The sequence below is a fragment of the Fundulus heteroclitus genome, chromosome 6, assembly GCF_011125445.2.
Source record: "Fundulus heteroclitus isolate FHET01 chromosome 6, MU-UCD_Fhet_4.1, whole genome shotgun sequence".
In the NCBI taxonomy this organism is placed as follows: Eukaryota; Metazoa; Chordata; class Actinopteri; order Cyprinodontiformes; family Fundulidae; genus Fundulus; species Fundulus heteroclitus.
Window position 1 is genome coordinate 30,250,248 of NC_046366.1, and position 21,759 is coordinate 30,272,006.

Below are 21,759 nucleotides of genomic sequence, written 5' to 3' on the forward strand. Positions count from 1 at the left end.
TACCAACGTTCCAGGGTGAGGGTGCTTTCATCAGGGCCCACGGCTGACTAGCAGGGCCAGCTGTGGAGCCCGCTAAAAGCACCCTAAGGGCCTGTGGTTAGTCAGAGGGCTCTGGTAGGAAGTACCCCCCACTCGCCACCCCAGCCCTCAAAGGGCCCTTGGTAGCCAAATGTCAGGGGTCCCCACTCCCCTCGTGCAACAAGAGGCGGGAGAGTGACGTGAAAGAAGGAGAAAAAACAATAAAAAGCCACACAACCGTCCAGACTGCACACACTTAGAAAAATATCCCATACATATCCCAATTAGTAGCACATATGAAAGTGCCACCAATCGGATTTTTTATTAGGGGGGGGGGGGGGTCATATATTACTAGATTGTAGGAAATGTGATGAAGAAAGGATAAGATTAAAACAAAAGACAAGACAGATAGGAAGGGAATGGAATCCGAAAGGATTAATAGGAACAACAAGAGAGGGGATATAGAGAGGAAATACAGAAAGCTGTTATAAAGTATCTTAAGAATATAGGAATATACTACAAGATTTAAATTGTTGTGTTTGTGTATATATACATACATACAGCAGCCTACTAATCACATTGATATGACTCATGCTACTCCGATATGGTAGGTGGCGGTATGCACCTAAAAATCAAGGGGCAGTGGGGATGAATGAGTTTGTCGGCAGGTGTGTGTGATGAAGGCACGGGAGCAGCTGCCATGCCGCCACTTTGCAGGAGCTGCTCTGTGACACACATGTGCGCGTGGCCTCTGGCTTCTCGTTTACGGCCACGCCACTCTGAACACGCCCACTGCGCCAGACGGTTTGAGGATAGCGTGTCTTGGTATCCTCCGTCTATTATTAACTTTTCTTTTACTTTCCTTCTTTTACACTGAGTGTACATTTTGTGTTTTTTTTAGTTCGGTTGGAAATCACCGTTTTCCCGTTTTTTGTTATGGAGTCTTCTGGGAAAACGTGGACGGGTCTCTCGGCGGCTGAACAAACGGAACGGACACTGGATCAATTAGTGAATGACGAGCTCCTTGTCTCATTTCTGGAGCTCCCTGCTTACATCCTGGACGAGGAGATACCCGAGAAGCTTCATGGATGGGGAGTGTCGGCGGTGTCGCCGATTAAGCGTCGGGTCTGGCCAGGAACCAAGATTGCGGACTGAACGAGGTTTGTAAAAGTGAAGTTCACTGACACTGTGCAGCTTCTGCCTTATTCTGTCAGGTTTAATACAGCTATCGGTCCTGAATATTTAGTGATTCACGACAGAAAGGTTAAAGTCTGCAGAATTTGTGATAAAGACAGGAAATGTATTATAACAGATTAACTTGTAAATTATAAATACCACAGACTTACTAATATACATGCGCCCGAATGGCGAAGTGCAAAGGAAACAGTTTTTTAAGGATAGAAGAAAATGGGTCACACGTGATTGTATCATCATAAATGACTTTAATGTCTTTCTCACAAAGTCTGACATCTCAAGCAATTATGTTTTTCCTGAAGATTCGAGCAGAAGTGCATTATTCGATAGAAATATCGAAATAATGGTTTGATAGATCTCTGGAGGTTATTTATTCCCGAGAAAAAACAGTTTACCAGAAAACGGGTCATTTTAGGAAAGCTCAAGCAGTCCAGACTTGATTTGTGCCTAATGTCCACTTCCCTTTTCCCCAAGGTGTCGTCCTGTTACATTAATGAGACGGTCTGGAGTGATCATTCTTTCCTGGAGGTTGGGATGAGACGAGGCATTCTGAACGGGGGCCTCTGGTGCCTGAATGCTGCCCTTCTCCAGGATGAGAGGTACAGAGGTAAGGTCAGCATCCTCCTGCAGACCCTGGGTGGGGAGGTGGATCACGTTGACAACTTGCTAGACTGGTGGAACCAAACAAAACAAAGAATTAAAAGCCTCATGATAAGATGTAGCTAACAAAGAAAATGGAGAGAAAACCAAACAGAATATGAACTAAGAAAACGGCTTACTGAAGAACTCGATCTACTAGAAAAGGATCAAACTAGAGACATCTCGCACTATATTGCGAGTGTTGAAGAAACCGCTTGGCCAGATTGAGGTAGACAAATTCAAGGGAGCCATCATCCGTAGCAAAAGCAAAATTTCTTGGCGAAAGGGGAAAAATCAACTGCTTTCTTCTTAGGGTTAGAAAAAAAGAAGCAAATAAATGTAACAACTGAATTGCTAGATCACAAAGGGCAAAAAAATTACAGAAGTAATTGACATCTTAGAAACCTTACAACTTTTTTTTTTGATTCAAACCGTTTCACCAGTAATAAACCATCTGCAGAGAACATTGAAGTTGTATGCGCGCTCCAATCCTCCGTTTCTACGGAGGCCAGTCTTTGTTGTGACACTCCAATAACAAAACAGGAAATTCAGCATCCTATTGATTCATTAAGTCATAATAAAAGTCCCGGAAAGGGTGGGATCACCGGAATTTTACAAGTACTTCAAGGACCAAATTAGTGAAATCCTATTTATGGTTTTCACAGAAATGGTGCACACGGGATTCCAGCCCAACACTTTTGCACAGAGTGTCATCACAATCCTTTACGAACATAAAGGTGATAAACTAGATTTGGAGAACTACAGGCCCATCAGCTTACTGAATACGGACTAAAAAATGTACGTAAAAATATTGGCAAACAGGATAAAATCTGTAGTTGGCAGCATGACAAGTCCATTACAAGCATATGGCATTCCTCAGAGAAGGAATGTCTCTTGCTGTTGACTTCAGCAAGGCTCTTGATAGGGTTGAGCACAACTTTCTATGGGCAGTTTTGGAAAAATTTGGTTTTGGCTCAGCGTTCATCAACGGCATGCGATGGGCTCTCAGGGAAGCAGAGGGTATTGTGAAGGATCTGGGTGTGTATCTTGGCACTTAGCAGAAGACGGTGAGAGACGAGATGTGGAGAACAGTCTTAAGCAAAATACAAAAACTTCTCAATCTATGGAAGCAGTGGAAACTTATAGTGGGAGGGAAAATTGCAATGATCAGTGCTATATCTCAATTTGACGCAGGAACTGTCTTCAATCTGTGTTCCATATAGATCCCACCACAGAGGCAGCAACTAAGTGGAAATGCTCGAAGCTTGGAACAGAATTCAACCTTTCCTACTTACAGACAGGAAATGCACATCTCTCCTCTGGCTGCCAGTTTTCTGTAATCCCAAAGTGGTCTGTGGGCGCAACATGCTGTACCTCCCCCTCCTGGAGGAAGGCTGGCATTTACACCTTTGGGCAGGTGGTGAATGATAAGGGGACAGTGGATGTCAACAAGGTACATAATGAGTTTAAAACAGCACTTACAATCAGGAAGAGACATAGGAGGATCTTCGCAAGTGTCATCCTGCACCAGATTTATAAAACAGGATATGGCAACAATGAATGTAAAATATGACAAGAATAATACCGTGAATATAGAAATCGAAGGATAAGAGAAGATTTCAGCTCTGGAGTTGTTGAACAACATCCGACTTTTGTGTGGGGGACTGTTGGCATGTCGCTTGTTAAAAGATACCAGATATGAAGTTACCATGAGCAATATCACAGCAAAAAAGAGACTTTTGGATGGCTTCAAAATTGGAAGCACAAGAGTCATCGCAAAAGAACTGGTTAATGATGAGCTGGTTGTCTCTTTTTAGGGCTCCCTGCCTACATCACGGACAAAGAAATCTTAGAAAAGCTTCAAGGCTGGGGGGGTGTCGGCGATTAGGCGTCGGGTGTGGCCAGGAACTAAGTTGGCGGATGGAACAAGGTTAGCTGGTTGAATCGTTGTGCAGCAGATAGAACATTCTTTCCTTTGCCTTTGTTCCTCTTTTTTCCCTTTTCATTCTCAACCCTTTTCCTTACATCTTTGGCTTGTTGGAAAATTGTTTTTTTTCCTCCCCACAGTCCTTGCTCTTAGGGAGGCGGAGTCTTATTTCATGGATTCTATTCAGGATACACGGACGGATTTGCTGGCTTCTAATGAAATGGAACAGAACAAACACCAGCAAACGGATGACGGACAAAAGAAGATGAGTATTGTTTATGAGAGAGATAACACAGTACAAATTGAAATACAGGGAGAAGACAAAGTGTCGGCCTTGGAGCTAATGAAGAACATACGTTTATTGTATGGAGGATTATTGGCATGTCGTTTGTTAACAGACACCAGATATGAGATCACAATGAGCAACAGCACAGCAAAAAAGAGACTTCTGGATGGCTTCAAAATTGGATCAACCAACATAATGGCACGAGAACTTGTAAATGATGAGTTGGTTGTGTCGTTTTTGGGACTTCCAGCTTATATATCAGACAACTAGATAATTGACAAGCTCCAGGGCTGGGGCGTGTCAGCAGTATCAGCAATCAAACGGAGGGTGTGGCCTGGTACCAAGATAGCAGATGGTACAAGGTTTGTCAAAGTCAAGTTTACAGACAAAGTGCAGTCTCTGCCCTACTCTGCCAAATTCAATACAGCGATGGGTCCTGAGTACTTCAGAGTCATACATGATAGACAAACAAAGGTTTGCAGAATTTGTATACAGCCGGGGGCATATTTTAAGAGAATGCCCAGAATTTTTGTGTCATTCCTGCGGAGTCCAGGGGCATTACGCAAGGGAATGTTTCAAAAAGAAGGTGAAGGATAACTGCAAAATCTGCCAAAACAAATTAACTCTATGCATTTGCAATGTCAGCGATTCAGAGGACCATGATCAGGTGCTTATTCAACCAAGCACAGGGTACACATGTGGGAGCGATGGTGAGATGGAAGAGGACTTGGAAGTGGATGGCTCAGGAAATGAGGCAGAAGGAAACAGTAAACAGACGTCTCGTCTAAGACCTTGGGGTCGCCTGATGCTGCCGTCAAAGACGGGGTCTCGGAGGTGGATGAGATGCCGGGCTCCATTTTGGAGACTAACGGTGAGGGGGAACGGGGAGTAGTCGCTGCTCCTCCTCCCGAGATGGAAATACAGGGAGTCATTGCGGCTCGGTTCTCTCATCGCCTGATCATTTACCCGTCCTCCAAAAACCCGAGACTGCTCAACACAACAGCGCTACCGGATTGACAATGGACCTGAGATTGACTCTCACATATTTTGCCACAGGAAAGACTTGCGGCTGTTTGGGAAAAAAAACGAAAAGTTAAATTAATAAATAAAAATACCTACGGTTTTTGTATTAATGCTGCTTCTCTCGCTTAATGCCCGTGGACTCCGCAGGGAGGAGAAGGTTCAGGCTGTTGTTTTTCAGTCTCGTTTTGATATATTATGTTTACAAGAAACAAAGTGGGACTCTGTAAAAGAAGAGGAAACACTGAAGAAATGGAAAGGAGAAATGTTTTCCTCCACGTCGAATAGTTGTGTGGGGGGAGTGGCTGTTTTCCTGCGGGAGGGAGTGTGTCAGGACAGTAAATTAATTTCTAAGGATAAGGAAGGGAAATGCATAATAATAAATTTCTTTAAAAATAATAAATACCATAGACTCATTAATATACACGCACCTAATAACGAAATACAGAGGAAACAGTTTTTTAAAAATATAAGAAAATGGATCACGCACCACTGCATTATTATAGGTGATTTTAATGTCTCTCTTACAAAGACAGACATCTCAAATAATTGTGTTTTTTCCGAAGACTCCAGAAGGAATGCATTGTTTGATTTAAAATCAAATAATGGTTTGACAGACCTGTGGAGATTATTTAATCCTAGTAAAAAACAATTCACAAGAAAACAGGTTGTTCTAGGGAAACTGAAGCAGTCTAGACTTGACTTGTGCCTGATCTCGTCTTCTCTTGTCCCCGAGGTGTCGTCCTGTCTCATCAGAGAGACAGCCTGGAGTGACCATTCTTTCCTGGAGGTTGAGATGGGACGGGGCATCAGAAATGGGGGTCTCTGGTGTCTGAATGCGGCTCTTCTTCAGGATGAGAAGTACAGAGGTAAAATCTATGCCCTCCTGCAGACCCTGAATGAGGAGATGGATTATGTGGATAACTTGCTAGACTGGTGGGATAAAGCGAAACAACGTATCAAAAATATTACAATTAAATACAGTAAGCAGAAAAAATGGAAAGAACTTCAAGATGAACGTGTTTTGAGACAGCAGCTAAATATAGAATCGGATGAGTTAGAAAGAAACGTAAATAGAGATTTAACAGAATATATCCTTTTAAAGAAACAGCTAGAAGAAATAGAGAAAAACAAATGTAGAGGGGCCATAATTAGGAGTAAAGCGAAATATCTAACAGAAGGAGAGAAATCTACGGCTTTCTTTTTAGCACAGGAAAAATGAAAACAAGTCAATACAACAATCTCTGAGTTAATAAATAATCAAGGACAGAAAGCAACTGATATCACAAGTATTTTAGAAACTGTTCAAGATTTTTACTCTCAGCTTTTTACAAGTGGTAATGTTGCGGAAGATAAAATCAACAAGGTCGTTGGAGTCATTCACTCCTCCCTCTCCAGGGAAGACAGTCTCTGCTGTGATGCCCCTGTAACAGAAGAAGAAATTCAATTTGCTATAAATTCTCTAAACCACAATAAAAGTCCAGGACACGATGGCATTTCGGCTGAATTTTATAAACAGTTTAAAAATCAAATTAGTAAAATTTTATTGAAAGTTTTTTCAGTCATGGAGCAAACAGGCTGTACACCCAAGACTTTTGCACAGGGAGTCATTACCCTTATTTACAAAAATAAAGGAAATCGAAACAACCTTGAAAACTATAGACCCATCAGTTTATTAAACAAAGACTACAAAATATATGCAAAAATATTAGCTCATAGGTTAAAAATGGTCGCAGGTAGCATTGTTGGTCTATCTCAAGCATATGGTATTCCGCAAAGAAACATTTCAGACACAATATTATCAATAAATCACACAATTCAAACTAGGTCTAGTACCCAGGGTATTTTTCTTAATATAGATTTTAGTAAAGCGTTTGATAGAGTTGAGCACAACTTCTTATGGGCAGTTTTGAACAGGTTCGGGTTTGGGCAGTCTTTTATCAGTAGATTGCGTTTACTGTATGCAAACGCGGAAAGTAAAGTCAAATGCAATGGTCACTTTACGGACTATTTTCGCTTACATAGGTCAGTCCGGCAGGGCTGTCCTTTGTCATCCTTGCTATATAGGTTAGTGGCTGAGCTCCTGGCTCTGCTGATAAAACAAGACAACAAAATCCATGGTATAGAATCTCCATTAGGGACCAGCAGTAAAATTTTCCAATACGCCGATGACACATCAATAACAGTCAGGGCAGAAGAGGACCTAGATAGAGTTTTTCACCACGTACATGAATATGGCTTAGCCTCTGGTGCAGCAGTCAATATGGAAAAATCTGAAATCATGTATTGCGGTGGAGCAGTGCGGACACCGGGCAAATGGAGCTTAAAGGAGGCAGAAGGCATAGTGAAGGTTTTAGGCGTGTACCTTGGAGTGCAGCAGAATATGGCGAGAGATGAGACGTGGAAGGTGGTCTTGAACAAAATCCAGAAACTCCTTAACCTATGGAAACAGCGGATGCTGACAATCAAAGGTAAAGTAGTTATTATAAATAGTTTAATTATATCCAAGGTTATCTATCCACTTACCGTCTATGATCTCCCGCAGTCAGTGATTGGTCTGTTGAATAAAAGGATTTCATTCTTTATTTGGAAACGGCCCAGTAATCTTGTAGCGCATAACACATTGATCACTCAGCATAAACAAGGGGGTCTCAAGCTCACTGATATCACCTCGAAGAAGCAAGCACTAAGAATTAAGTCAGTCTCGCACTTCCTGACCTCATCTCATCATCATGTATGGTTTGATTATCTGGAAGAAGCACTGTCCCGGTTCGGCACGGAGACTGTCTTTAACCTGTGCTCCATAACAATGCCGGCAGAAAGAAACCGTTTAAGCCTCTTCCACGCAGAATTACTTGAAGCCTGGGACAAAATTCGTCCTTTTCTAGCGACAGACATGCAATATACATCCGTCCATTCGTTGCCCATCTTCTGTAATCCCGAAGTGGTCTGCGGGAGCGGCATGCTGTGCCTCCCGTCCTGGAGAGGGGCCGGCATACACACCTTTGCGCAGGTGCTGAATGAAAGAGGGACAGTAGATGTTGACAAAGTCCAGAATCAGTTTAGAACAGCACACCATGTAGTCAGGAAAAACATGCTGGTGAAAAACTGTCAAATTATTCAGGCAGCCTTGCCTTCACACTGGCTCTCGCGTGTCAGTAGGGGGAGTCGATACCACGGGGTGCAGGATAATGCTCTAAATTTCCTCCTTCCTGTAGGGGATAAGAAGAAACAGATTAGCGAAGTGAAAACCAAAGTGTGGTACAACATGCTTGTTTCTCTGGTTGCACAGGAACCAACTTCACATAAGCAATGGTCATTGTTATTCACTGATAGGGTGGTGCAAAGCATATGGTTGTACTTTCCGATCAAGCAGAACTGTCACCAAGCCAATAACATGGACTTCTTGCTAAGACACAGGAGGATCTTCACAGGTGTGGTCCTGCATCAAATTAACAAAGACAAGTACAGCAGAGACTGCACCGTCTGCCGCTCAGCCCCAGAAACACTGGAACACCTGTTTCTGCACTGTCCTGAAAATATCCCCTTCTGGAAGAGGATCGCTCAACTGCTGCGCAGCATGTCATCATCGCTGGGATTCACAGGGCAGCGATGGGATTGGACGAGACTCTTTGGGCTCACAGAACCCCATGAACAGCTGAGTAAAGAACAACACGCGCTTTGCAATGTTACACTCTCCATTGCCAGATATTCTGTTTACCTTTCCAGAAACTATCAGCTCCATGAGGGCAAGACGGTGAACCGTTGGATGTTTTTCAGCGGGCTGATGCGTGCTCACCTCAAAACTTTGGACACTGCCAACATGGGCTTCTGTGACAGCATCCTTGGGCCACTTCAGGTCTTATAAAGGCGGTGACGGATGGGATGGATTAAGTACGCTGGGCAGGATGGACGCACTGTCGTTCTTTTCTTCTGGAACTGTGCATTAAGAGTATTTTTCTGTTAAGATGTGTGTATAAAAGCTAATGGTAGTTCTCCATGATTCTCGTTTGTGAACCAATCTAAACTGGATTTTTTTTGTATTTCCCTTTTATAATAAAAGAGAGAAAGGAAAAAAAAAACACGCCTGATCTCGTCTGGCCAGTCTTGAATAGGTGAAACAGTGTGACAGCCAAGGAAACTGCAGCATTTCTGACCCTCAGCTGCTTATGTAGAGTATGCTGAGACTTTATCAAGAAACTCACATCTGCAGGTAAAATATTCTAGGTTCTGGAATGCATCCTTAGTTTTTTTTTTTAAATTGTAACAGAAATAAAAATCTCTGACTACAAGATTGAATCTCTGCTGTAATAATTTTTGCTCTTAGTTGTAAAATCAATACGTTTAAAATACCTTCAGAGTATAGATAACTATGATGCAAAAATTATTCAGCATTTTCATCCTCAAAATAAGTAAATGGACATCTACGGGGGAAAAAAAATCCAGAATACATTAATCAAGAATCAAAAATCTTTGTCACTATACCATAGAGACGGTTCTGATGGCACAGAAACCAACTAATGCCCTTCCTGTTAAGTATTTCCATAGACATATATATTTACAGTATATCCAGATTTTAACAGAAATGTTAACCAGAAGACAGTTTCTGGTTAACATTTTTGCATGTGGTGTTTGTTGGTTCTGCTGCTTATTAAAAAAATCTTTGCCTGATTGTTAACCCATGTGGTAACAATCAGGCTTAGGCTACTGGAGGACATCAGGGCCTGTTTTTCCTCACACTACTGATTTCTACTGTTCTCCAGTTTTGCATTGCATTGCATTGAAATGACTGTTGTCATTTCAGCTTTTAACTTTTTGCTCTCTCTCTTTTTCCTCATAGTAGGTACACCTGGTCTGGCGTTCTGTTAGCTGTGACATCATCCAGAGAAGACGGCTCACCCGCTACTACCATCTAATGTAGAACAGATTACTAGATCAATGTGTGCTTCTGTGCTTTTTGTCTGTCTTTTTGTGTCTCTGTTCTGTCTTCTCTAACCCCAGTCGGTCGAGGCAGATGACCGTTCATACTGAGCCCGGTTCTGCTGGAGGTTTTCCTTCCTGTTAATGGGGAGTTTTTATTTCCACTGTCACTTCATGCTTGCTCAGTATGAGGGATTGCTGCAAAGCCATGTACAATGCAGACGACTGTCCACTGTGGCTCTACGCTTCTCCAGGAGTGAACGCTGCTTGTCGGTACTTCAACTGGCAATCAACTGGGTTCCCTTTTATATAGGAATTTTTTTTAAGCAATCTGTATAATATGATTGAATTTGACTTTGTAAAGTGCTTTGAGATGACATGTTTCATGAATTGGTGCTATATAAATAAAAGTGAATTGAATTGGTAGAGTCAAGTCCTCTGAATTTTGTAAGAAAGTGAAGAAATCTTTTTTTGTTTAGAATTAATACTCCTTGTGTTTATGGCTTCCTCTGTTGATTTCTGTACCCAGGTCCAGCATAGGATTCTCTGTGAAATGCCTCCTCAAAACATGATTGTTAAGTCACATTTCTTGCCACAGTTGTTTGCTGCTTCTCCACCAAAGCCAGGCTCTCCATCAGCCATCAGTTACCCTCCTTCACTGCCTAGACTTTTTGCCATACTCAAAAACTGCCAGTTTAAAGAATAATTATTTTCATAATTATTTTCTGTTTAAATATCCAGTCATATTCATTGAATTAGACCATCTTTTTAGAATCTTTTTTTCTGAAAATGACAAGTACCTTTTGAAATTAACCTTAATGCAGGTACCAAACTTCTCCTTAAACCAGAATAATTGTATTTATTTTACTGGTATGATGTACTATTCTAATCTTAAATCTCATTTTTATTAGTTGTGATGGCTGCCAGCACAACACTGCATTACGTCCTCATGACACAAATCAAGGCTAAACAATAAGTAATGTATTGTACTTACTGAATTGAGTTACTGAAGTAATTTTCTATACTTTTATTTATTGAGATTTACTTCTAGTATTTAAGTAAGGCAGAGGTTACAAATGTTAACGTTATGGTCTTTTGTTTGGACCGTTTTTTTCCTCTTTTTTTTCCCATTTGAAACGGCTCTAGGAAAAGAGGTGGATACAGCGCCCCCAAAATCACGCTTGTGGCCGAAAGGTGTATTACGTCTGTAGTGGTTTAGGACTACCATAGGAAATGAATGGGAAACGGTTTAGGGCGGTATAGCTAAACCGGCCGCCAGCCACCGCAGAAGCATGCGACACATTTGCGTCGGATTGTTTACATTTTTACCATCTTATTAAAACTCACCCGTCCACGTATGATGGCGATTTCCTTGATGTACATAACCAGATGTGAACTGGTTGTGAGCCTCTAGACCCTTGTAAGCTCTCATTTCCTCAAGAGTGTGCAGAGGGTTTTCACCGAACACCAGGTAATGCACTATGTCGCCGTGCTCTACATTTGGCCAATCAGGATTACGGCTAAACAAGGCACCGTGGAGGGCATAGGGGTCCATATGGTCGATCACGGAACATTTCCTCAGGCACCTTCACTCAAATTAACTCTTTTCAAAGAGCACCAAATCAAACTTTGGTCAAAACTAAAAGGCTCTGGCTCCCTCTGCTGGACAAAAACCTTCAGCGCACTTGGGACAGCTCGGACTCTGGCAGTCAAGCGCTGCTGAAGCAGCTCGTCCTTAAGTCACGAAGCCCACCTCAAAGTTTCGTCTCACACATGCCAGAAGTGAAAATGCACACTGCTTTGAACGGAAACCTGCCAAATTCTGAGCTGGACACAAAACTCTGTGGGCACAAAGTTCTGGTCCCGGTGTTATATTGCTCTTAGTCTTTGCCAAAATCAACTTTTAAAAATACATGTAGGAGTGAGACCTCTTCGCATTAGATTTCACGGAGGAACAAAAGATTGTGGCTAAAGGGTTCCTCTTCGGCTGTCGATCGGACTTATTTTGTTGAGACACAGCATTCGCACGGTGTGCCTAAAAGCGTGGATTGAAGTTATTTTGTTTTTTAACGGGGTTGAAGGTTTTTTTAGACACCGGGGACATGGCATCACGGAGCTACGGAGCCCGTTTTCTCTTCCGGCGGTCGGCGGCGGTGAAGATGATCTTCAGGGTGGGTGCAGTTACTGGCTGTCATTGAATGCAGCATATTTACAGCGGAGGTCAGATGAATCTGCCTCTTTAATTAACAATAAATGTCACGTTTTTCTTATTTAGATGCATTTACTCAGTGATTTCTTTTTGGTTGTTACTTAAACATGGTTGGTTCTACACCCGTTTTAACCATATATCCAGTGTGCGAAATACCTGTCAATATTTGGGGGGGGTCCCCCCATCTCCCGATTGTTGCGCAATACCGATGTAAATTTTCTCAATATGCAGTAGGCCTATAACATTACAATGTCAAAGTTAGCTTTAATGTCAATTCTTCACATTCACCAGACATACAAGGACTCGAGAGGACGTTCTTCATTCACCAATAGTGAAACAGATAAAGTGCATAGGCACAACAGATAAGATCAGTTCCTAATACTAATATTTAAACATTTTTAGTATTAATCCCCCTGGGATCATTAAAGTATTTCTGATTCTGATATTTGTGAATAAATGTTTTGAATTCTAAATACTGGACATGTTGAGCTTAAATTTTTTTTAGTGACCATTAGTGACAAAAAAATATTTCATTTAAAAAATTTTTGACAAAATTTAAGACCCCTTTTTAACTTTGCTTTTGAGGCTTTCAGGGGGTCTCATGGGTTAATCGGGGGGGGGGGGGGTCGAGCCCCCCCGGACCCCCCCGTATTTCGCACTCTGCATATATCATGCTAAATATAGATCTCCACAAATCTCTAAACGAACTTATTAATAAATGTTACTTTATTTTGTTGATCGGATAAATAGATCCGTGTCAATCAATTGCATTGCCATTAACACAAACTTGTTAATAAATGGAATACCTTTAGGTGCTTTAAATTATTTATTTATTAATTTCCACCATGGTACCATTTTCTTACCCCCTAAAATGTTATTTTAGGGGTTTACAGTTAAATAGATAGCAGGTGTAGAGTCAGTGTAAAGGTGTAACAGGTCGTTTGAATGTTTTCCTCTCCAGAGTGTGAGTGCAGCAGCTGAACCTCAGCCCAAAGCTGACTTCCTGAAAGGAGAACCTCACAGGAAGCACCCGGGTTTGACCAACCTGAAGACCGTGCGACTCCCCGAGGAGCTCCAGGCGGCAGCACGGTCCATCATCCACAGTGGGTTCACCACCTGCAGCCGTGCTTTTCCAGACACCTGGCCGGCTGCGTCCTCCTCACTCACCTGTCTCACCTTTCTGTCCGTAGGGGCTCAGGTGCCTCAGCTTGCAGAGCGGACTCGCAGGCTCACAAACCTCCTGTGGAGCCGGAAGCGAGCGGTGGAGGATTTGACGCTGAGGCAGAAAGCTGTGAGCCTGGAGAAGGACCTCTGGGAGAAAGCCATGCAGAATACCGGAGGTGATGGACCGAGGGCGTCCTGTGATAATAATCCATCCAGTTCTTAAAGGAATAATCACACTCCTTGAACTCGACCGTATTTTGTGACATTGCTTTTTCAAACATATAATTTTAGGGGCTACACCAACAGACTGCTAAAACTGAACTAAAAATAAGTAAAATGTTCTTAAAATTAGTGTATTTTTCCTTGATTTGAGCAGGTAAATAAAATGATCTGCCAGTAGAATAAGATTTTTGCTCTTAAAATAGGAACAATTCATCTCCATGATCTTATTTCAAGTGCAGAATATCTAATTATCTTATTTTAGGGGTCAAAATACTCATTACATTGGCAAATAATCTTATTTACCTGCTCACATCTGGGACAAAAACACAAATTTTAAGCACATTTTACTTATTTTTAAATCCGTTTTTGCAGTGCACAAAGCAGCACAGAATTATAAATCAGCTTAAAAGGACAAATTAGAAAGTAAATGATCAAAATTTTTTCTAAAAGAAAATCGAAAAACTGTTTAGTGGACCCCCCATGGTGTCTTCTAAGTGGATTTTGTTTAGCTTTATGAGAGTTAAAGGGAGCTGAATACAAGTTTGTTAAAATCTTGAATGCAATTAAACATTTTCGCGGTTATGGCTGATTCTATGTTGGTTTATCATACAAAATCCCCAATAACACACATTTAAGTTTGTGGCTGTCCCGTGACGAAAGTGTCAAAAAGTTATCACGGCAGGAATGCTTACTCAAAGTACTGAGTCTGAAGGCTGCGTGAAGTCGTGGAGAGATTAACTGTGCCCATTTTGCAGAAGTGGACGAGCAACTGTTGGAGGACCGCATCAGGAAGAAGGTTCTGTCGGAGCTCAGAAGAACAACGCATCGCTGGACTCCCCTAAAGTAAAAACACACGTGTTCACTGCACATGCTGCCTGACTTAAGCGCAGATTTGTTACTTATTGCATTGCAGCCTCTTTGTAAACCTGACCACCTTGTGTTCCAGGTACGATGAAGAGCTGGGCGTGGTGTACATGGCTGCTCGGCTGGCTGGAGGCTACGCAGCAGTGAGGAGAGCTCTAAATGAGGTATCTGTGGAGAAGACGACGACTCTTCTAGCTGTTTTTATCAACCCTGAATTTGTATTTTAATTTCTTCGTCGATTTTTTTTCAGATAAAGAAGCGAGAGCCTTCATTTGCTCCCCAATCCCTCCTGGATTTTGGCTCTGGGTTAGGAACCGTGGCCTGGTCGGTGTGCAAATCCCAGCTTTGTTTTTTTTTTTTGCGTTGAGCCGAAACGGCGCGCTGAGTGTCTCTTTCCGCTCCGCAGGGCGTCGCACTCGTGCTGGGGCGACTCGTTGAAGGAGCTGGTGTGTGTGGACAGCTCCGTGCCCATGAACGTTTTGGCAGAGAGACTTCTCAAAGGTACGCAGATGGGCTCCACCAGAACCTGTGTGTGTATTGTAAGGGAAATCTGCTCACTGGTGCACTTTGATCTGTGCAGGCGACGACGAGAGAGCCGAACCGCACATCAAACAAGTCTATTTCAGACAGTTTCTTCCCGTTTCTCCGAAGGTAAACGTTTGCAAACCAGTTCAGAGACGCTAACAGACCTCCGTTAGGTACGTCGCCGAGCACGTTTATCGGCACCTGTGGTAAAGATGTGCAAAAATCCGTTCGAGCGAAATAATCACACACTTGCCCTCCACTTTATTTAGAATAGGTCCGGACTATAATTCAATAATATATATTGATGATAGAAAAAAAAAGGTTCAATAAACAGTTTTCCTTCCTTTTACATTCTAGCCTTTCATGTAGTTTAATATTACAGTCATTACCTCCTCCAAACTAATCACAACACAGACCTAGGAACCAAGCTCCGCCCCCTTCAAAGAACCATGTGTTCTTTTTTCTTTTTTAAAAACTAGCAGTTTTGGTAAAAAGTTGGTTGATTAAAGGGTTGAGTTTGAGTTCAGTGTTTGTGTCTGTGTCTAATAATAGATCATTGAGCAACAACATAAAATGGCCAGGGCTGCAGATAAAATATATGTTCTGAATTTGTTGATAATTATCAATGTCAATCAATATAATTTTATATTATCAATATGCTTTTTTTCCTATATTCGTCCAGCCCTAATTTAGAATAAATAGTTTGAGCAGCTGCCTGAAGTTCTTTAAATTCTGCTTAATTTCTGTTAAAACTTAAATTGACGGGCTTCGTTATTTCAAATTAACCCGTCCATCTATTCTGGTTGTTTTTTTTTTTTTTGCATTTTATGACAATGTGGAGGAAAAAAGTTTTAAGTTTTACTTTTGAGGTTGTTTTTTTTTTTTTTTTTTTTTTCTATAGTATAAAAATAGCATGTATTTTAATTCGGAGGCACGAACTGGTGCTGTTTCTCTTGTTGACTCTGTCCAATATGAAGGCATCCTTCTGGTAATCGTACCCTAAAGAGACAAGACATTATTTCTATTTAGTATTATGTTTTCTTACTTACTGCTAATGAAAACACAGCATTCAAGGTCATTATATATATATATAATATATATATATATATATATTATATTATATATATATATATATATATATATATATATATATATATATATATATATATATATATATAATCAGACCAATTAAAACATTTTTATTACAGAAATGTTGTCTAGATTAAAAAGTGTGTTTAATGCCTTCTTTATCAAAACATACTTTTAATCTGACCAGCGAGCCTCATCAGAACACATATTCTGATTTATTGAACCTGTATGCTGATAAATTAGTAAACTTTTTCAACTGATCAAAGCAAAACAGCTAATCTGAAATTGAAATAAATGATCTTTTTGCTTGTGAAATTATATTGTTTTGCCTACATGTTTATAAGCAAAGAATTGCTGCAGTGCCTTAGTTTATACTACAATAATTATACTGTTCTCATACAGATTATATATTTGAAATATATCAGATGCTGCATTTATTTCTTTGTTTATTTTATGCATTTAATATTTAAAATATTTTTTACTGCTGCTGGAGGCAAATGTAAAAGCAACATAATAAATTATTTTTATCGAAGGAAAGACCTTTAATGGTGTGGCTTTAGATGCAGCTAAAAGAAATCAACAGAGGAAATCTCAGGGTTCCCACGGGTCCTTGAAATCCTTGAAAGTTTGTGAATCTGAAAAAATCAATTCAAGGCCCTTGAAAGTTCTTGAAAACAGCCAAATAAAACACCTTGTCCTTAAAAGTCCTTGAATTTTTTTGTGGGATTGAAAGTTCACACGGATGACGACTCTTGTCATTATTTTACTACCACACGATCTTTTAAAATTATGTTGATTTTGCAGACTTTTAATTTGCAAAAGTACGTTCGCTCTTCATCGTTAGTTGGTAGGCTACGGTTTAGGCCTACGTGCGTCCAATAGGTTACATTCACGCAGTGTTGCCAACTCAGCAACTTTGTCGCTATATTTAGCGACTTTTCAGAGTCAAAGTTAAAAACTAGCTTAATCAAAGATGAAAGTAAGTGAAACAAATCGATATAATTCTGAACATCTCAATGCTGCACTTTTTTCCATAAAATTCCATTAAACGGTAGGCTAATGTACATCTTATATGTAATGTAGTATGGCATAGCCATGTACTGTGGATATAAATGTAGGCTATGAATATGATCAATATCAATGTAAGCTATAAATTAAGTCCACTTTTCTTGCATTGCGTCTGACCCAACAACTTCTATGCCGTTTAATCTTTTATTGAATTTGCATTGTATTAAAATATGATAACCTATTCAGCGGTCACAGTAGGTAAATGCTGCCACGTGTGGTCCTTGAATTTGAGGAAATTGGTCCTTGAAAGTCATTGAAAGGTCCTTGAATTTGATGTTCACCAAGGTGTGGGAACCCTGAAATCTGTTATTAATGTAAATGTTGCAGATTGAATCCTGAAGGTCCAGGTTGTCTCTGCAGGTTCAGTTCGATCTGGTGGTGGCAGCTTTCACTCTGTCAGAGCTTCCCAACGTGGACGAGCGAGAGGAAGCGGTGAGGACTCTGTGGAGGAAGACAAACTCCTACCTGGTCAGTAGAATCTGGGGATGAACTGCTGCAAACGTCTCTGCTCTGAAATCTGTGGCTGAACACGACAGGCCGCAGAAATATGCGGGTCATTTATCGTCTTACCTTTCAGCGCCATTTTTGTTTTTGCTTGTATTTTTGGAAGACTAGCCAGTACATGCACAGGGAAGTAAAAGGGCGCTGTAGTCAAAGAAACAATAAACATCAGACAAACATGGACAAGAAAAGTGGAGATTTAAAATTTGGTTAAATAGTTATATTATTACCAAATGTATTCTTCAAATAGAGGAGTGAATAAATCAGCTTGATCTGCACACAAGTGAAAATTGGAGGCAAAATTGTAATAATTGAGAGAATGGTTTTGATGCAAATGTATGATTATTAAAAGCAAATGAAAAACAATTACACACAGACAATAAACAAATATGGACAAACAGCAGTAAATATCATTTAAAGGTAATCATAATTGTAGCGTTCTTTATAATAAGTAAAAATAATTCAATGAAATCAACAAATGACTTGATAAACTATATTGGGCACTAAGATGATAATTACATTTACATGGTTGCAATAATGATGACGGTAATTATTAATTTGAAATGAATTATATATATTAATTTAAATAAGTAAATTAAAATGTTTTATATTAATACAACTAATATATAAATAAAATAGATTACATTAATGGAATAGTAATTAGTTAATTATGTGAAATTTAAGCTTAAACTACGGTAATTGAATATTAGTTGTATAGATATAATATGCACATATGAATTATAAAGGTTCAAGAAATATTAGATTCAGTATCAATGTAAATAATGATATTATTGGCCATTCTAAGAAATAATGACACTTAAAATAGATAAATATTTTAATATAGATAATGCATACTGGATTTGACAATAAGAATGAGAAGATGGCAAATATTAATGACATTAACATAAATAAATAAAAATGAAATGTAATAAATACTTGATTTCCTAGGGAATGTAATAACAGAAACATTGCTACAACAACAACAACATAATATTAAAATAATAATATTAAAATACTAATTTTGATTATTATTATTATTATTATTAAAAATCAGCCCTAGATTGATGGATAACCAATAAGTTCAACGCTGTGTTTTAGGTGCTGGTGGAAAATGGTACCAAAGAGGGCCACCAGATGCTGATGGAGGCCAGGGACACTTTATTAAAGGTAGAATGCAGTCCAAAGTTATTTTGATTGGAAACGTTGGCGCCGTTTGTTAAACCATGTGATTTATCTCTAGAAACCAGAAAAGGTTCTCCATGACCCCAGACCAGCATCGGTGTTTGCACCGGTAGGCTGAACAAGCTTTAAACGCCTCAGCCAGCAGCTTCAGGTCTGCTGTAGCTCATCTTTGCCCTCTGCTGTCTCCAGTGCCCCCATGAAATGACGTGTCCTAAACTGACCAGAGAGCCCATCACGCCCTGCAACTTCCAGCAGCGCTACCAACCCGTTCCTCTGCCAGGGGTAAGCTCAGTAGATCAGGGTGAGCTGTTTATCTGAGTCCTTAAAAATAGATTTAGATAATTTTTATGTTTATATGATAAGCTGATCAGTTCATAAACATCCTGCACAGGAAGGCAAAAGTAAAATACTCCACTAAAATAACACATCAGGAAGTCAAACGAGTCAGCTGACCCATTAAAGTGTTTCTGATTGTCCAGAATCCTGTCATGGTCTCATTGGGGGGAGAAAGGGAGATTTCTTTGCATCAAAGCTTGAATAAATCCCCCGTCTACCTTTTTCTGTTTTCAGCGACACGAGTGCCAGACGGAGAAGTTCAGCTACCTGATCCTGAGTCGAGCAGAACCAGCAGAGACGGGACCGGAGAGTCTGGACTGGGGCAGACTGATCGCGCCGGTGCTGCGCAGATCGCGACACGTCCACTGCCACCTGTGCTGCGCCGACGGACAGCTGCAGCACGCGGTGGTGACGGCGCGAAAACACAGCCGGTAAGAAACGGTTTGTGCTCTAGGTTCAACTTTAACCCCAGTTTATTACTGGTTTTATTTTTATTTAGTTTTGTTACTGACATGTTGGCTTGTCTCATCATTTCCATGGTATGTAAAAAAATATTATACAAATAAGAAACAGACATAGACAAAAGGATCACTGTTATTTTTCAAACAGTATTAAAAATGATTAATTGATTCAATTGTTTTATTTAGATCTTTAACATAATTTTTTTTTTTAAATTAGATAATTATTATAATTCAGTCTAATATATAAAAATAATAATCATCATATGTGATAATTATATTCAGATAAATGGTAAAAATTATTTTTTAGAAGTTTAATACATTTTAAATATCAAATAAATTAATTTTAAAAAGAAAATATAAAACATTGGATGGAAATTTCAAATCTAGTACAATATAAATAATAGAAAACCTCTATCTATCTTTATATCTATCTATCTTTATATATATATATATATATATATATATATATATATATATATATATATATATATATATATATATATATATATATATATATATAGGGATACAATTTTTATATTCATATATTTTGACATTTTTTCACCATTTATTCATGTTTTAATTTAAGGTTTTTATTTTTATTATTGAAAGAAGGAATTAGTCTATGTTGAGGTAATTAGGTAGAAGATTATAATTTTACAAATAAGACAGAATCTGCTAGAGCAAAAATCAAAATCTTAGTTTTTTTTATTATCAAAAAGGTAAAAAACAATATTGGATTTAATTTGCTGCACAAATTTCAGAACCTCTTTCCTTACTGGAGAAAATAAAGATACTATTTGAGACAGATCTTCTCTCTGATATGTTTTTTTAGCACCGTTTTGATCATAAATATATATATTTTTTTTTTTACCAGAGACGTGTACCGCTGCGCTCGGAACAGTGACTGGGGAGACATGCTGCCGGTTGTTCAAACCGTCGAAGAAGAGGCGGTCGTCAGCGACTCTGAGAGATAATTCAGATCAAAATAAGTACATTATGGACTCCTGAAGGATTGGAAACAGGGAAACATCACTTTGGATTATAATCCAAAGACAGATCCACCAACGTCTGCTGTAGTGGGGTCAACCCCACGAGTTTGGTCAATTACAGACGATACCGGATGTCTCTGCTACACGCTGAAATATTTTTATCACCTACCGTGGTCAGTTAATCTTTGATTGTTCATTTGTGAGTCTGATTTGCAACCAGGTAAAGATTAAAAATGTCAAAATAAACATTTTCCCAACCTTACGACTTCCAGGTGAATATTTTTTTGTTGTCGTTGAAAGAAGCTCAACCAATCCAGGACTTGAATCTATTCATTCCTGTTTCTAAACCCTAACATAACCTAATCATGGATGGAGATATATTATTGGAAAATATATTATTGGAAAATAATTTAACTTCACTCTTAACTAGCAACAGCTGAGGCTGTAACCTTTCCACAATTACTTTAAGAAGCGGTTAGTTGTAACACTAATTTCCTACATATGCAGCATTTACACTTGATATGTGGAGTTCCCCAAGGGTCCATCCTGGGTCCCCTCCTCTTCATCATGCTCCCTCTTGCTCAGGTAATAAAAAAAAAAACATCAGTTACCATAACTATGCAGACGGCACACAACTCTACATCACCATGTCACCAGGTGACTATAAACCAGTTCAAGCACTGAATAAATGCTTAGAAGAAATCAATGCCTGGATGTGCCAACATTTTCTTCAATGGAATAAAAACAAAACAAAAGTAATATTTGGACCAATGGAGGAGAGATCAAAGGTTAGCCCACAGCTTCAGTCACTTCAGCTAAAAACCACCAATCAGGCCCGAAATCTGGATGTAGTGATGGACTCAGACCTGAACCTTCAAAAGCATCTAAAGACAGTTACAAGGTCAGCTTTCTATCACCTGAGGAACATTTCCAGGATTAAAGGACTGATGTCTCAGAAGGATCTGGAAAAACTAATCCATGCATTTATATTTAGTAGAATTGATTACTGCAACTGTGTTTTCACAGGTCTGCCTAAAAAGTGGATCAGACAGCTGCAGCTGATCCAGAACGCTGCTGCCCGCGTCCTCACTAAGACTAAGAACGTAGAGAACATCACCCCAGTTCTAAAGTCCTTACACTGGCTC

General features: G+C 39.7%; 1 protein-coding gene across 4 annotated transcripts; it reads left to right on the forward strand.

The window, feature by feature from the left end:
• The first annotated feature begins 718 nt into the window (after positions 1–718).
• mettl17 (methyltransferase like 17) lies at positions 719–20,876 on the forward strand. Of its 4 annotated transcripts, XM_036138583.1 has the most exons (15): positions 719–1,178; positions 1,687–1,819; positions 13,175–13,316; positions 13,404–13,553; positions 14,355–14,442; positions 14,546–14,627; positions 14,714–14,787; positions 14,870–14,964; positions 15,044–15,114; positions 17,506–17,613; positions 18,745–18,813; positions 18,887–18,937; positions 19,018–19,110; positions 19,399–19,595; positions 20,500–20,876. In XM_036138583.1, exons 2-15 carry the CDS (start codon positions 1,787–1,789, stop codon positions 20,597–20,599), a joined length of 1,353 nt encoding a protein of 450 aa, XP_035994476.1. In that variant the 5' UTR covers positions 719–1,178; positions 1,687–1,786; the 3' UTR covers positions 20,600–20,876. The 4 variants fall into 4 exon arrangements, with proteins under 4 accessions (XP_035994476.1, XP_035994475.1, XP_035994473.1 ...); XM_036138582.1 differs by lacking the exons at positions 719–1,178; positions 1,687–1,819 and adding an exon at positions 5,386–5,953; XM_036138581.1 differs by lacking the exons at positions 719–1,178; positions 1,687–1,819 and adding an exon at positions 11,869–12,175.
• Positions 20,877–21,759: the final 883 nt, after the last annotated feature.

Coding starts and splice junctions, on each gene's coding strand:
- mettl17 (XM_036138580.1), top strand. CDS start 6,649: ATGGAGCAAACAGGCTGTACACCCAAGACTTTTGCACAGGGAGTCATT.